The sequence below is a fragment of the Lethenteron reissneri genome, chromosome 35, assembly GCF_015708825.2.
Source record: "Lethenteron reissneri isolate LAM-NWPU_2019-01 chromosome 35, ASM1570882v1, whole genome shotgun sequence".
NCBI classification, from domain to species: Eukaryota; Metazoa; Chordata; class Hyperoartia; order Petromyzontiformes; family Petromyzontidae; genus Lethenteron; species Lethenteron reissneri.
The window spans coordinates 1,940,272-1,955,359 of record NC_083813.1 but is presented as its reverse complement, the minus strand read 5'-3'; the positions used below and the strand labels follow the sequence as shown (position 1 = coordinate 1,955,359).

At 43.7% G+C, this 15,088-nt stretch overlaps 1 protein-coding gene across 1 annotated transcript in view; it reads left to right on the top strand.

The window, feature by feature from the left end:
• Positions 1-15,088, top strand: part of LOC133350803 (rhophilin-2-like) — a 55,885-nt gene that overhangs the window by 12,859 nt on the left and 27,938 nt on the right. The window contains exons 3-7 of the mRNA XM_061565546.1: positions 3,505-3,633; positions 5,720-5,795; positions 9,493-9,570; positions 11,792-11,916; positions 12,634-12,800. Coding sequence (XP_061421530.1) covers positions 3,505-3,633; positions 5,720-5,795; positions 9,493-9,570; positions 11,792-11,916; positions 12,634-12,800 — 575 coding nt within the window. The remainder of the gene's footprint in view (positions 1-3,504; positions 3,634-5,719; positions 5,796-9,492; positions 9,571-11,791; positions 11,917-12,633; positions 12,801-15,088) is intronic.

Here is a 15,088-nt window from a genome sequence, read left to right as displayed (position 1 = left end):
TTTCTGGTCTGCCTGTATGGGGTTTTGGCTGTTAACGCCATCTATCCATACGTTTTGTTGGTGTAATATGGTTTTCCCTACATGCAAAGTTATTGAATGGACGAGCCCACCCTTTTTACCCAACGAATTGAGCAGTGGGGCCGTTTCTGTTCGCCCACTTGGTGCCCATGGGTGGGATCCAGTGGGCAAGCCGTGCCCAGCCCATTTAAACGTTCCGCAGCCAATGCACGATGGAGGTGGCGCGGTGGAGGGTGACGCAGTGCCTGGGACCCAGCCAGGAGCCTTCACAAACTCTTTGTTTAATTTTTTGTATAAAGATTTCTCCCACAGCCACTTTTGTGAACCCCCACTGAATGACGGGCAGCATAGGCTTTGTGTGCAAGACAATATGCTCCCAGAGCACACTAGCCAATTGTGAAAGGCGTTCCACGTCCGCACTATTTGCTCTGCAGATAACTGTATGGAGAAAAGCCGTTTAAGTAAATGAATGCAGAAGAAATGTTCTGTATAGAGAGAGAATGAAAAACAGCTTGCTTACATGTTTTCATTGTGGAAAAGAGAAAAAACTGGTCACAAATAAAATAAAGAATCATTAACTTGTTATTTTCTACTCGGGATATGATTAATTCCTTTGCTACAACGTTAATCTTCATCACAAACATTCAAATCACAAGCAGACATCAAATAGACTCCAAGATTCCCATGATGACACTTTATAATTATCAGTCACTACAACCTGAAAAAATGTCTGTTGACAAGAACCAAGTCACTTATTCAAAGAAAGCCTTGTCAGTGTATTTCTTGTAGAGTTTAGAATATCATCCGACCACATTTATCAATATTGATATTATCCATATGAAATCCATGAATCTTGGTAAAACCATGTCATCTGACTTTTAATGGGACGGTTACATTACTAATCTTGGTCAGGAGTCCAGACTGGTGTTCGCGATCACGGTGGTGTTGTTGTCGGTGGTCATGGTGCTGGTAGGTATGTATGTAGATTACAGGGTGGCGAGATGTTAACTACCTCACCTAGTATACAGGAGGGCCTAGGTTTGATCCCGACCCTGGCGCCTATATATTTGGAGTTTCTCCCTGTGGTCATGTGTATTTTTCTCTGGGTCCTCCGGTTTTTCCCTCTACATTTAGAAATATACGTTTAGAGTAATTGGCTCCTATAAATTTCCACATGATAAGCCACTTTGAGCTATCATTTGTGTCCAGGTCGTTTCAGTGGGCCTTACCTGATAAAATAAAAATAGTAATAGCAGTAATATGTTGAACTTATTTTGCATCGTACATAGCCAACCATGCTAATCCGAGGTGCAGTCTGAATTAAGTTTGGTAGTCACTGAGTTTATATTTTAATTAAGAGTGGCCACAAGGCTGGTGTTGTCTAACATCACAGAGACCCATAAATGTTTACCGAGTGCAGAGTGAAGTCAAAGAATTGCTCGTTATTACTTGCCATTGCAAGAGTTGCAAGTGGTGGCATAGTTAATCACACTCCCACATGTGTACGATCAATAGGGAGTGCTGCAAAATGCCCCATCGGCAAAAGCTTTGACCTGCCTTGGGAAACAAACACCGAGCTTCATGACTCACTCATGATTCTGTATTACAACAGAAGCTCTCACAGGGCTTATATTCTCAGGGAGCCCTTCATTCTTTTTCACTTCTTTTGAAGTGCTTCTCTGAGTCAACCTGCTTATGATAGTCACTTGTTTTAAATACACATTTCCAGCTCGCTAGGTTTTGTGGCCTGGAACAAATTAAACAGACCCGATTCTATTTTGCATCTGGTAATATGTTCAGGAGCTAAAGGGCTTCAGAAAATGGTAACTGCATCGTGCGCTTTCAGATGCACTTCTGAGGCCGTCTGGAACACTCTTTCTTCCGATATTAGCCACTAGGAACTATGCACTTTTAAATCGAGATTGAAAACTCATTTCTTTCGAGCTGCTTTTTGTGTTTAGTTTGTTGCCCTTCCCCCATACATCCGATTAGCACGGTTGGCTACGTACGGTGCAAAAGAAGTTCAACATACATACATGAGAGTTTGTGTAGTTTTGCTATTCCTTCCTTGAAGAAGTGCAGACTACAGTGGTTTACTGTTTGGTCCATAGTTTGAGTTGCACAGCCACAGTCGCACTCTGGCTTGTCTTTAAATATTCAATCATGATAGAGATGTACACATCAGCCTTTTGATGTTTTGCTGCGGTTGATGGTTACACCAGTGTCTTCGAGGAATATCAAAGCCAGGATGTTCGATGTCTGGGGTCTCGAATGAGATGGTTATTCTGGACGTCCGCATTATTCTACTGTGTTCTCCAGCATTCTTCTGGATATGGGTGAGATTCTAGGATGGTGACAGCAGCGTGATCCCAGAAGGGGGATCGGGATTTGAGTTGGCGGTGAAATACATTGTTGAGGTCTTGGTTAGTGGGTCGGTTGTCGTTTGCAAGAAAACGTGTAAATACCCTTGCAGTTTGTATATCTCTGGATATTTGGTGGCAGAATTTTTGCCAGAACAGGAAGCCATTCGATGTAATGTTTTGGTTATAATGTGCATCGTGTTATTCAATTGTGCATCTAGCCGTTTTTGTGTATGAGCTCCCAGACCAGGCTGCAGTGCAATACGATGCCACTGAGCATATCGATGAGAGGGTCGCAGTTCGCAGCACATCAGCTGAGGCACTCCAGGATCATTCCTGCAAGTGTGTGTAACAGGGAGATTCTTGATTTTTTTTTTCTTACAGATGTCTGTTTTATGTGGGAATTGAAGGTTGAAATGTTTATTTTCCATGTTGTTTTGAAACTATGATTGTATTCATCTCATGAGACAAATTAGCAAGTGGTAGATCACATGTCAGAGAATGACCTTGTAACTTAACATCATAGAGAGCTATGGGTGATGGCACTGCAATCAGCATCTTATTGGCACTCCAGTATGAAATGTTTTTTCTCACATCTGGAAAGTGGCAAATTAAGCCAAAACATAACACAAAAACTGGGCTGAGACCATAAACTCACCACACGGGTATCTGCCTCAACATCTCACTGATGCCGGCTCAGTGCTTCCACACAGGGGCATTGTGGGTGCCCAGAGCCACCCAGCTACATCTGGGCATTCACAAGTTTTGCACAACATTGGAAAACAGTGATTACTAAAAACAGACCCGGCAGTGATGAATACATTTTAACATTAGAGAATGATTTGTGTGCCCATATGGAATGCTGAGCTACACATGAATTGTTTTGCGACACGTGCCTGTTTAAACATTTATTGAGTACAAGGCCAGGATTACAGGTACGATAGTGTAATGGATTGTTACTTGTATACTACAATGTAACTCAGTACGACTTTGGTGATGAATAATTCAAGACATTTGTTAAATGTAAAACTAACAGCATCAGCTCGCACATGTAAGCGGGCTGTAACTGTTTTTTTTTTTTGCAACGGGAGCTCATTAATCCACGAAATACATTTTGTAACGGCAGAGCGACCAACAACAACAAAGTCAAGGAAACGGTTGCGATCGAGCTCAGCTTCGTCAACTCCAAACTCCAGCTGCTCAAGGAGGAGCTGGCCGAGCTCAACAGCTCCATGGAGATCTACCAGAACGACAGGTGGGCAAGTGACGGGCAGCCGGCTCCACCTAGCCCAACAACAACAATAATTGCCATTCGCCACAAAGTGGCGGTGACATCACCACGGTGCTTGTGCCAGGCTATGTGCACTTTAAATCCACGTAAAGTGTCAAACACCTGCTGGCAGGAGGTCACGGGAGAGACCCAGGCGCCATGGATTGACTAACATGACTGGCTGACGCACCAGCTGTGCCCCCTACTGTGTGCTAGCTTGCTGTGTTTTAAGCACCCGGCGCTCCGCTCGTTGTGAGCGTCGCTCCTCTGCCCTCCGTTATTGCTGGAGGGCATCTACCTCCAACTGCAGAGTAGCCTTAAAACACTCACAGAAACAAGTGTATTTCATTTCATCCAGCTCCTCTCAGATGGGGAGGGCGGTGCAGTAAAACTGTTGTGTGGGGGCCACCATAAGAGTGATGTACTGCTAAGGAGAGTGAATTTTGGTTGCCCAAAGGGACTTTGGCAGGGCACAGCCCATCCCAGCGCCGCGGTGGCGAGATGCTAACTCCCTCGCCCGGTGTGCAGGAAGGCGTGGGTTCGATCTCAATCCTGACGTCTGTATATTTGGAGTTTGCATGTTCTCCCCGTGGTCGCATGGATTTTTCTCCGGGTCCTTCGGTTTTTCCCTCCACATTTAGATACAATGTGTGTTTTAAGTATTTGTCTGATACATTTCCACATGATAAGCCACTTCGTTCAGCTATCATTTGTGGCCATGTCGCTTCTGAAAAATAGCTATATAGCTCAGTGGGCCCTACCTGGTATAATAAAAAAAATAGTTAATAGTTTATAGCAGTACTTATCCACTTTTTTTCCCTAAATTATTAAGATAATACTATAGTTTATTTAGGAAAGCCTCACTATATCTCAAGACTCGATTTCAGACGGTCCTGAATTGGGATGATTGGTTATGACTCTTTTAATAAAGAGGGCTTTTCATGCAACAGAACACAGGGGTAACTAGGAAAAGCCCACAAATACAGAGGGACAGCACTAGAAATTCCACATGGACAGGTGCACTGCTCACCATGTCTCATGCCATCTCCTGCAAGGACCCTAAATCACATTGTTTTTTATTGGGTACAGCATTGCAACGTGAATCCTTGTTACAGTCACAATTTAACTATTTCTTTATCACCATCAAATATACCATATATATGAATAATTTGAATCTGTAGGGGGAATCTGTGGGTAATGGGAAGAATCGTGGATCTGCTGAGTATGCATATAGCAAGGTTCACCCATGACAGACTGACAGATCAAAAGGAGCTATACATTTTAAATTATACACATAGAAGTCTAAATTATGTTACTATGGGGATTTGTGTTTCAATTTTGGATAACACTGAGCACATGATATTTATAGACTTGCGAAGCATCAGAATACTGTAATTGTATTTAGGGCCATCGGTCCAACGTAGATTTCATGTATTCAGTTGATTAATGTGATTCTCTTCACAGCAGCTGGATGTGTTGTTGCTGTTGTAATACATTGTGAGTATGTTTGCTGTGGATATGTGCCATGCTGTTTTGCTGTGACTATGTAACATTGTATCCATTTTATCTCCAAAGAGCATGATTGTTAATGTAAAACTGTTTATAGAAAGAGAGTGTTGTGTCAAATAAGTGTGACTGCTGAAATGTCATCATTATTAATTCAGCATTTTATACAGTACTCTGAGGATGTTACATTTGGCGGCAGGGTAGTGCAGTGGTAATTGTCCCTCACAAAAAGAAGGGCTTGGGTTCGATTCTAAACTCGGGCACCTTTCCGTGTGGAGTTTATATGTTCTTCCCCTGTTCTATAATGGGTTTCCTCCGGGTTCCTCAGTTGTGTACCATAGCTGAAAGAAAAAAATACAATGTAACTGGTATTGGCCAAACATCCCAATGTTAAAAAATTACCTGCAAATTACTCACTTGAGATTAAACATAGCAGCACCATCACCCCCTATTTAAAAAAATTGGCAGGGCCCTACAGAAAAAGATGATTGAAACTCGGGTTTTTCTGGATAAACAAGCATAATCATAATAATACATAAATGTGAGCATGTGTTTTTCTTGACAGTGAAGGCATCAGCGTCCCATTGATCCCGCTCGGCCTAAAGGAAACTAAAGAAGTTGACTTCTTAACACCTTTCAAGGTACGACTTGTCATTAAATATGGCAAAGCTGCACGACTAGAAATGTACGGCACTCTAGACGTGTAAATTATGATTATGATCATCTTTTGCCTTTGGCACCTGTGACGTGAAAGCACGGCATCGCCTTAGGTGAGTCAGCCTGAAATACGACCCTGGGAGAAAATAAAATCTAACAAATGGATCTTGGGCACAGCTGTTAAAACACCACTGCTTCTACACAACAAATACAGTGTGCTGTGTCAACATGGGTAAATAAACATGTTTAAAGACAGTGTTCGTTTTTTTATGAACCATGGGATTCTTAGTCTCACTGGGAATTGCACATAAAGTTATAGGCTTCAAGAGTACTTAATGTTTTGTTTCTCAGCTAACATTAAGGCTATTAAATAGGGTTTGAATGTGGATTGCTGCCCTCAATTAAACTGGGTTTTGAAGTCTCACGAGTTGATGTTTTCAGTCCAGTCACCAATGACCATCACATTACATTTGTGGCATTTTTTTCACTTTTAACTCTTGAGAAATAAAATATTGATTTGACTGTCCTGCAACACCAATCTCATAGCAAAGAGGACAAAGATCGTTTGTAAGAAAAAAACATGACAGTTCACGTAAAAAAATAAAAACTGTTGAGGTAGGGGGAATTTAAACTGAATCTTTGCAACAGATTCAAATCCTAAGAGAAACAAACCTTATAAATGGGTGGTACTACTGTAGGTAATGACGTTAATAGCATCATAATTGTCCATTGGGGGGGAAATAAACTTGCAGAGCAGAATCTTGATTTGAAGCTTTCGTGACTGCAGGAATCCATACTCTTTGGTTCTTTCGGTAAAGTCATGTAGGTAGAAAAATAAAATAAAAAATTATATCTTGATTTGAAGCTTTCGTGACTGCAGGAATCCATACTCTTTGGTTATTTCGGTAAGTCACGTAGGTAGAAATAAAACAAAATAAATCACGACGTTTCCATATCAACACAAGCCATGGTCTTCAGGTGAAAATCTCGACAGCCGCGATGTCTGCTGCTCGCAGCACGATGTCTACGACGTTTCGATCGCAACACAAGCGGTCGTCCTCAGGCAGAAAAAATAATCCAGCAATGGAACTGCTGAACCAGGAAGAAACACAGCGCGAGAGCTGTTATAACAAGGTTATATATGTGGCGAAGGGCAAGCAGGCGGGGTATGAGCTGGAAAGGAATTTCATCCCTGGACGCAAGCACGTCAATTGTGATAATGGGGGAGATTTGGGGGAGAGAGATTAGCATGAAATGAGCTTCCGTCCAAGCATAAGAGTAACGTCCCCGCATATGCGCACAACAGCAGTGTTAATGGGAGATTAGTACTATGTTGATGAGAGAGATTAGGGAGATTAGCAAGTTAATGTCATGTCTATGTGTAACAAGCTGCGGCGCTGCCAACTGCGCTGTGAGAGGCAAGCGTGTCAACGCAAGAGAACCACCGCAACGGTGGTCGCGCCAGTGAGACACACAGCCCATTACACAGCCAGAATCATCGATACATCGAGACTAAGGGAGCAGAGTTGGCCATGTTAGTGAGACCCCAGTCTGTTAATGCAGAGGCACCCAACAGGGCAATGCAACTCAGAGAGTCGGAGATAACAGCCAAACGGCAGGTAGGATGGAAGCACCACAGCAAGTTACGACTTTGCTTGGTTAATAACGTTCTTCCAATGATTGCTCAGCTTATACCCATCTTCTCGGTTGAAATTGTCTCTGTGTTTATATATCTGGATGGCTTCATGGACAAATCTTTGATGGTAGCCCGAAGGTTTGTGGAGTGCCATGGTCTCGGGAAAAAACAATATCATGCGAGCCCACTGCGTTTATTAGAGCAGAAGTTTTCTAAAACCATAAAAAAACACGATGAAAAATATAAAAAATATGATAGGTGTAAATTATTAGATGAGATTATAAAGATCTCTGTAAAATAATGTGTAGAATGAGATGAGAAATCGGAGAACACAACACAGTGATTGAAGACATAAGCAATAGGAGCATCATAGCAATAAACAGGAGGTTAGTGATTGGTAAATCACATATTTAAATGCTAGGTGTATCAAGAAAGTTGTCAATTAGTTGTAATTTATTACATATTGCCAGCTATGATGTATGTGTAGTGACTGGGTATGTCACTATGTGGTGCCGGGCCTGCGAGGCCACGGCGGATAGTATGTTGCCATTATGTGTAGCCCGGTTACTGAGCGCAGTAGCCCTAGCGGGGCTTGGGTGAGCGCTGGTCAGCGCAGAGGCACTGCGAGCAGTGTGCGGTGCGGGCTCCCGGTGAGGGAGCGAGAGGGAGCGTCAGCCAGCCAGGGTTACGTTGGGGCATGATACTCTGGGTGACCTGCCGACATGTGACCAGATGATATTGGTGGGGGGCCACCGGTGGACGGGGGGCCGCTAGGTGGGCACGTGGTATGGCGGAGCTCTCGGGAGCCTTGGGGAAAGAGCTGGAGAGATCGAGAAGGTGGGCGGGGTGAGAGGCAGAGCCAGCCCCAGCCCAGGCTGATATAACGGGGGCCCCGTGTGGTGCTCTCGGTTCTTGACTGTTGGTTAGTGAAGATCTACGTCGGGTTGAAAAAGCCTCTAGCCACGCGGTCCGAGACCCAACTCGTGGTCCCGACCAGGATAGCGGGACCGTGTCTAGTTCTGCCGTAGCGTGGTTAGATGGGCGTTTAACACCCGAGTGTAGGTCACGTTATATTGTGTTGAGTTGATGTAATAAAGTGTTGCTCCCAAGACAGTGTCTGCGACTCAGTTGGACTCACTACATATGGATCAGAAACATTGACACTTAACAAATAAATAGAACAAAATCAAACATTTGTACAAAATAGTAGAGAAAGATGCACGCATGAAAGTACACCAAGAGACAAAAGAGAAACACATGGATCAGGGAACAAATTCAAATGATAAAATGCACCTTACTTATCACTTTTACTACTTAATTTGTCATAGGGCAACTGACAATATGACCATTGGTGTGTCCTTCAGTGGAGTGTAAATAGCACATGCACATTTTACTTTGGGAACATTGCTTTCCTTGGCATATTTGATACGAGAAACTTGGAAATATAAAACCAGAATGTATACCTAATACTAGATGAAGGAGGGCATGTTGGGGCACAGCGGTGGTGAAATATTATCTTCCTCACCTGGTATGCAGGAGGTCATGGTTTAGATCCCGACCCTGATGCCATTATTTTTGGAGTTTGCATGTTCCCCCGTGGTCACGTGGATGTTTCTCTGGGTCCTCTGGTTTTTCCCTCCACATTTATAAACATGCTTGCAGAGTATTTGGCTGCAATAAATTTCCATGTGATAAGCCACTTCGTTGAGCTATGATTTGTGGCCAGGTCGCTTCTGAAAAATAACTAATAGCTCAATGGGCTTTACCTGGTATTTTAAAAAAAAATATTCAATATTACAAACAGAGGCCCTGCAATGAGTAATTATTTTTTTTGCGATCAAAGAAAAAAATCAAGTAAAATCTTGAGATGTTGACTAAAAGAGTTCTATGACCTGGCCGATGGAGCAAAGTGAATGTGTGCTTTAGTGATGTCAGCGACAGTCACCTCTGGCCTCTCATTTTAATTTTTTGTTTAGATGTTCTTGTTTATTTTATTGTTGATATTTTCCGAAATTGTGTGGTTTTAACATTTGTGTAATTTTCAGGCATTTATTGAAGAGCATTATGGTGAATGTGGAGAAAAATATGAAGAGGAAATTAAAGATCTTCTGGAGCTCCGACAGGTAATAATTATATAATAATAACATTAAACTCAACAAATTAATCAATAAAACATTGCCTTTAAAGTAAGATATACAAGTGGAGACATTTCAGACTGCACATAATGTATTTGGCGTGAAGAAAGGCCATTACCCTAAACGTCACCTATTTTATATTTATATATTCCTTTTAAGGCAGTGTTATTAATGAGTGTGAGTGTGTTATTTATGCTTGTGCACTACTGCCAATGCATAATAGTGTAGTGGGTTCAACTGAATCGCACACTTAGACTCGGAGGCAGCGCATTAATTACTTCAACACAACGGGGTAACTTTCCCCTTAACACGACAACAACCGAGGGTGGTGACCACCCTGGCTAACTACACAGGTTACAAGGTAACTATCAACTTGACCGAAACCAACAGCAGACTGCCCGGGTCCACGTGCTTTAGGACTTGAAGATCGGAGATCATAGACGAAGGGTTTCTTCGCCGGGACGGACAGCCCAGCTCCCTCTCGGGACTCGGCTTGTATTTTTCTCCAGCGTGGCCGACTCCACCCCTGGCCATGCCCCTTTTCCAGAACCTCTACGAAGAACCTCGGTTCCATCACATGACCCTCACAGCCCCCTCTTGGGGGCCCCCTCTGTCATTCTAACCAGTCACGTGTCCTCCCGGGTCAACTAGGCTGTCATGGCCTGACCTTCCCTTCAGGTCGACACACACCGTGCCCTCTAGGGCCGGTACTGCACTTGCAGCATGGTGACATCCAGCGGTGTCACTGCAATAGTATAACAATTATTTATTTACCCAGTAAAGCCAAAGTCCGAATACTTTTTCAGGATCGTCCTGCTACATTGCGATGTTTGGCCAACACCAGTTACCACATCTCCAATTAGCACGGTTGGCTATGTATGGTGCGAAAGAAGTTCGACATATATCCATGCCGGAGAACGCAGCAGAAACCTATGCAGAACAGGCGGAGAACATACAAATTTCATACAGAAAGGCAGCCGAGGTCAGGAATCAAACTCAGGTCCTTCTTGCTCTGAGGCACAAGTATAACCGCGGCGGTCATTGGTTTAACCTTGCCGCCATTGCGCTTGCGTCCGTCGTTACACGATGAAGGTGGGAGGTCTGATGCTAATGGGGGATCCCGTGGTTCACGCTGTTCTTTTATATTGTTGTTAAGATGGTGTGGTTATTATGGTTTCGTTGGTTTCCACCCTTCTCCCTGTTGGTTTATACATTTGTATATAGTGTAATTTTTGTACAGGTGGGTTGGGGTATTTATTTCTGTTCTTGTTACTGTTGAGGCACACTGTTTTTTTGCTCGTTGCATTTCACTTATTGTTCGTTGTGGGGGGAGTTGACAGCCGGTACGGCTGGATGCTACGAAGGGGGGGGGGGGGGGTGATGTAGTGACATCGGGGATGTCATTGTATGGTGCCGGCCCGGAAGGGTCATGCCGTTCGATGTTCCTACATCGTGGACAGCACCGTGTGGGTGGCTGTGTATAATACCAGCTCTAGCGGGGCTTGGCGAGCATTGGGATAGTGTGGGCACCACGCACAGCATGTGGTGGGGGCTCCCACGAGGGGGAGTGGGTGAGTGTCAGCCCAGAGGCAGGTATTGCCCCGGGCCATGGCACTCTGGTTGACCCCGTAGACACATGATCCGGAATGCCCACACAGGGGGCCCCAGATGGGGGGACTCATAGGTGATCACATGTCCGGAGAGAGCTCTTGAGAAGGATCGAGAGGGAACGAGAATGTTCGAGAAGGCGGCGGGGCCGAGGGCAGAGCGGCCCCGACCGAAGAGGGATATAAGGTGGGTCCCTGAGAGGGACCGGGGTCGTTGCATTCTACAAGCTGGAAGCTCTACGTCTCAAGCTGAAGCTCTCCGTCTTATGAGGCCACCACGTGGTCGGAAACCCGAGTGAAGAATTGACCCTTCGTAGCAGTAACTCGCTGTCGTCTGGAAAAGGGGCAGTTACCGCCTTTTGTGTTACGGTGTTACGGTGTTACAAATAAAAGTGTTGCCTCTAAAAGGAACAACGTCTGCAACTCACTTGGACCCACTACACATTCATTAGAGGCCTCTGACATTCAAAATACTTTTTTCAGCGTAAGTACTTTACAGTGGTCACACATTGAAGGAAGCCACAATACAGGCAACACGTCGCTGTGTAATGTTCGACGTATTGTGTTGTAGACCCTTGGCTGTGCTGTACCTGGGCGCGCAGGCGATGAGGACTCCACGAAGGAATGAGGTTGGCGTGGAGCTGCTGATGGAGTATTACAACCAGTTGTACTTTGTGGAGAACAGGTTCTGCCCACCGCACAGGCACAGCGGAGTCTTCTTCACGTGGTGAGTAACCGATTGCAATTATTTACATCTCCGTGCCTTACACAACATCGTTGTCAATGTGCTGCTGATAATGACAGCGTTCTCATGGCCCACCCTGTTCACACGAACCGTCAAAAGTAATGTCATCGGCCTTGGATACCGAACCTATCGTTTTCCATGAAGAATCATCATTGTTATGCTTGGGGCGCCATGTCGGTGAGATGTTAACTCCTTCGGCTCGTATGCAGGAGGTCGTGGGTTCGATCCTAAACCTGACACCTGTTGTATATTTTGGGTTTGCATCTGTATCTCCCCATGGTCATGTGGATTTTTCTCTGGGTCTTCCAGAAACATGTGTTTAGAGTATTTAGCTGCAATACATTTCCACATGATAAGCCATTTTGTTGAACTATCATTTGTGCTCAAGTCACTTCTGAAACAGAGCTATATAGCTCAGCAAGCCTTACCTGGTAAAAAAAAAAATAGTTTAGTTTTTTTGTTTAGTTTACCCAGCAATGCCTCACTTCAGTCTCAGTACTATTTCAGGAGGGCCCTGCTATGTTTTCACATTTGAAGGTGATGATTGCTATGTATTTCCTCAACAATTGAGTAAAATATAACACTTTTAGTTGCATATACAATTTGCTTGCGGTGAGTTATAATTATTAATCGGTAACAATACTGTCAGGCATTGACGGTTGTGACACTGCCGTGCACCACCTTGCACACCGCGTGCAGGTATGACTCGCTGACCGGGATGCCAGCGTGCCAGCGAACGCTCGCGTTTGAGCGAGGCAGCGTGCTCTTCAACGTCGGTGCCCTCTACACGCAGATCGGGGCGCGGCAGGACCGCACCGCGCACGATGGCCTCCACAGTGCCATCGACGCCTTCCAAAAAGCGGCCGGTTAGTGTTTCGCGAACCATTTTTTTAAATCTCATTATAAAACAAATTAGTTTACTTCCTATAAAAATGTTGTTGGATAATCGCAAGTCAAAACGTAATTGTTATGAACTCTTTCCCATTCTGAGACATCTGCAATTTGCAGGGTGGGTCCTGTTCGCCTATGAATTTCGGAATGCGAAAGTGGCTCGGCATTAATTTTATTTGGAGAGGCGTAGCACTGTTGTTTTTATAAACATTGTACTCGCTGCAGAAAACTGTAGTGACACGGCAGTACTCTAAGATAGCTGGTACCAAACTGTGCTAGACGCCCTCCCTCGGTACCAATAAAGTTTTTTTTTATTCTGGTGTCGTTTTGATGATGTACACATACATGTATGTCATTGGAACAGGAAAGGGTTAATAATAATTTCAACTTGTAACGCGTCGCCGCACAGTATTCACTCACTCTCGAAGAGAGAGACTCAGAGACACGAGAAACTACAGACAAGTAGGAAGGCAGCCACATGGTGAACTGGTGCCAACAATTGCCCAAGGTCTGCGATCTTCTCTATATTAAGGCATTATTAATGAGTGCTTACATTTGGGAAAAAATCGGAGTAGCCGGAGTAAACCCGTGCGTGCGATAGGGAAACAGTCCATCCCATACCGAAGGAAGAGTTGGAGTCCACAATTTTTGCTATACTGCCTTCTCCTTGCAAGTCAAGGTATGGCACCCATGGGAAGTAAGTTTAACAGTTTGTGTGATCCACTACCCCTCACTTCCATAGTGTTTTGTTGCAGTCGTGCACCATCACCGCCCGGAAATTTGTAATGGCATCATCGCGAGTGACTGACTCGATGTGACCACAAAAAGTTTGGAAAATTTACTGATTATGTTCTATTGCGTATGGCAATATGTTGAGCTAAATTGAAATGGCAAGGTCTGCTAGCCACGAGAGGGCTTCAGCAGAGAGTTTGTGTAGTTTTGCTATTCCTTCCTTGAAGTAGTGTAAACTACAGTGGTTTACTAGATGGTCCTTAGTTAGAGTTGCATGGCCACAGTCGCATTACTGTGGCTTGTCTTTAATTTTCTATTTATGAAGGAGATGTGTGCATCGGCCTGCTGATGTTCTGATGCAGTTGACACTTATACCAATTTCTTTGTGGAATGTCAAAGGCAGGAGATGTGCTGTTTGGACTACAAACTAAATACAGAATGCATTTCTAAAGAAATTAGTTTTCAATCTAGATTTTAAAAGTGCATAGCCCCAGTCACTTGCTAACATCAGAAGGAAGAGCATTCCAGATGACAGCAGAAGCACATCTGAAAGCTCGTAATGCGGTAACCATCTATTAACAATGTTCTTGAAGTTTGTGTCCTGTGCAGCAAGGGCTATGCCATCTACATGGATGAACTTGCGAGATAATATAGATACATGGCAGGTCACATATATGTTAAATAGTGAGAGTACCTGAGGGATACCATTGTTTAAGATTTTCTTGTGGCTGTGTTCAATAGCAAGGTTTACCCTACAGGTACAGGCGCTGAGCATCACGTTGATTTGGTGTCCAGTAGCACAGCATCTGATGGTTTTGGCCATCTTCAGCAGCAGAGCATAGATGTCAATCGTTGCCATGCCGTTTTCTATTCATGCTGGAAACCAGCTTATTTTGAGGGTGGTGAATGCAACAATCTGTTCGCAGCAGCTACAACCAGTTCGAAATCTAACTTGTTCAGCAGGCAGGTGTGGGTCAATATTGGGGGAAAGTCTGACAAGTACGGCACATTCCATTGGTTTGGAGGTGGAGGACGAGAGGGATATTGGCCGGAAGCGGGAGGGCGAGTATTGCTGTTTTCTCAGTTTTAGGATGGCGATAAATGGATTAGTTCAGTAAAGGGTAAAGACAAATGACACATTCTACATCTGGTCCTATATTTTATATGCTGAAGAAATAAGTTTGTTTTCATATCCTGATTTACATTTGTTTTGCATTTGAGCTTTCCCCCATAACCTTGGCTTATTGAGAGTTAACTGTACCATATGTAGATAAGCTTTTTCAGTAAATTTTTAAATGAACGTGAATATATCTAAAGTAAACTCATATTTATTTACTTATTGCAATGGTACGCAATGAAATAATTATTTTGGCAGTTTAAGATAAAAAAAAATCGTCCTGTGTGTATATTATATATTGCGGTATATGTTTTAAGTTATTTAATAGAAAAAATATAATCAAAACAGCAAATGTTATTTTTTCCAGGTGATTAAACAAACGGCCAATAAATAAGTGCTCTTGGCTGCCTTAAA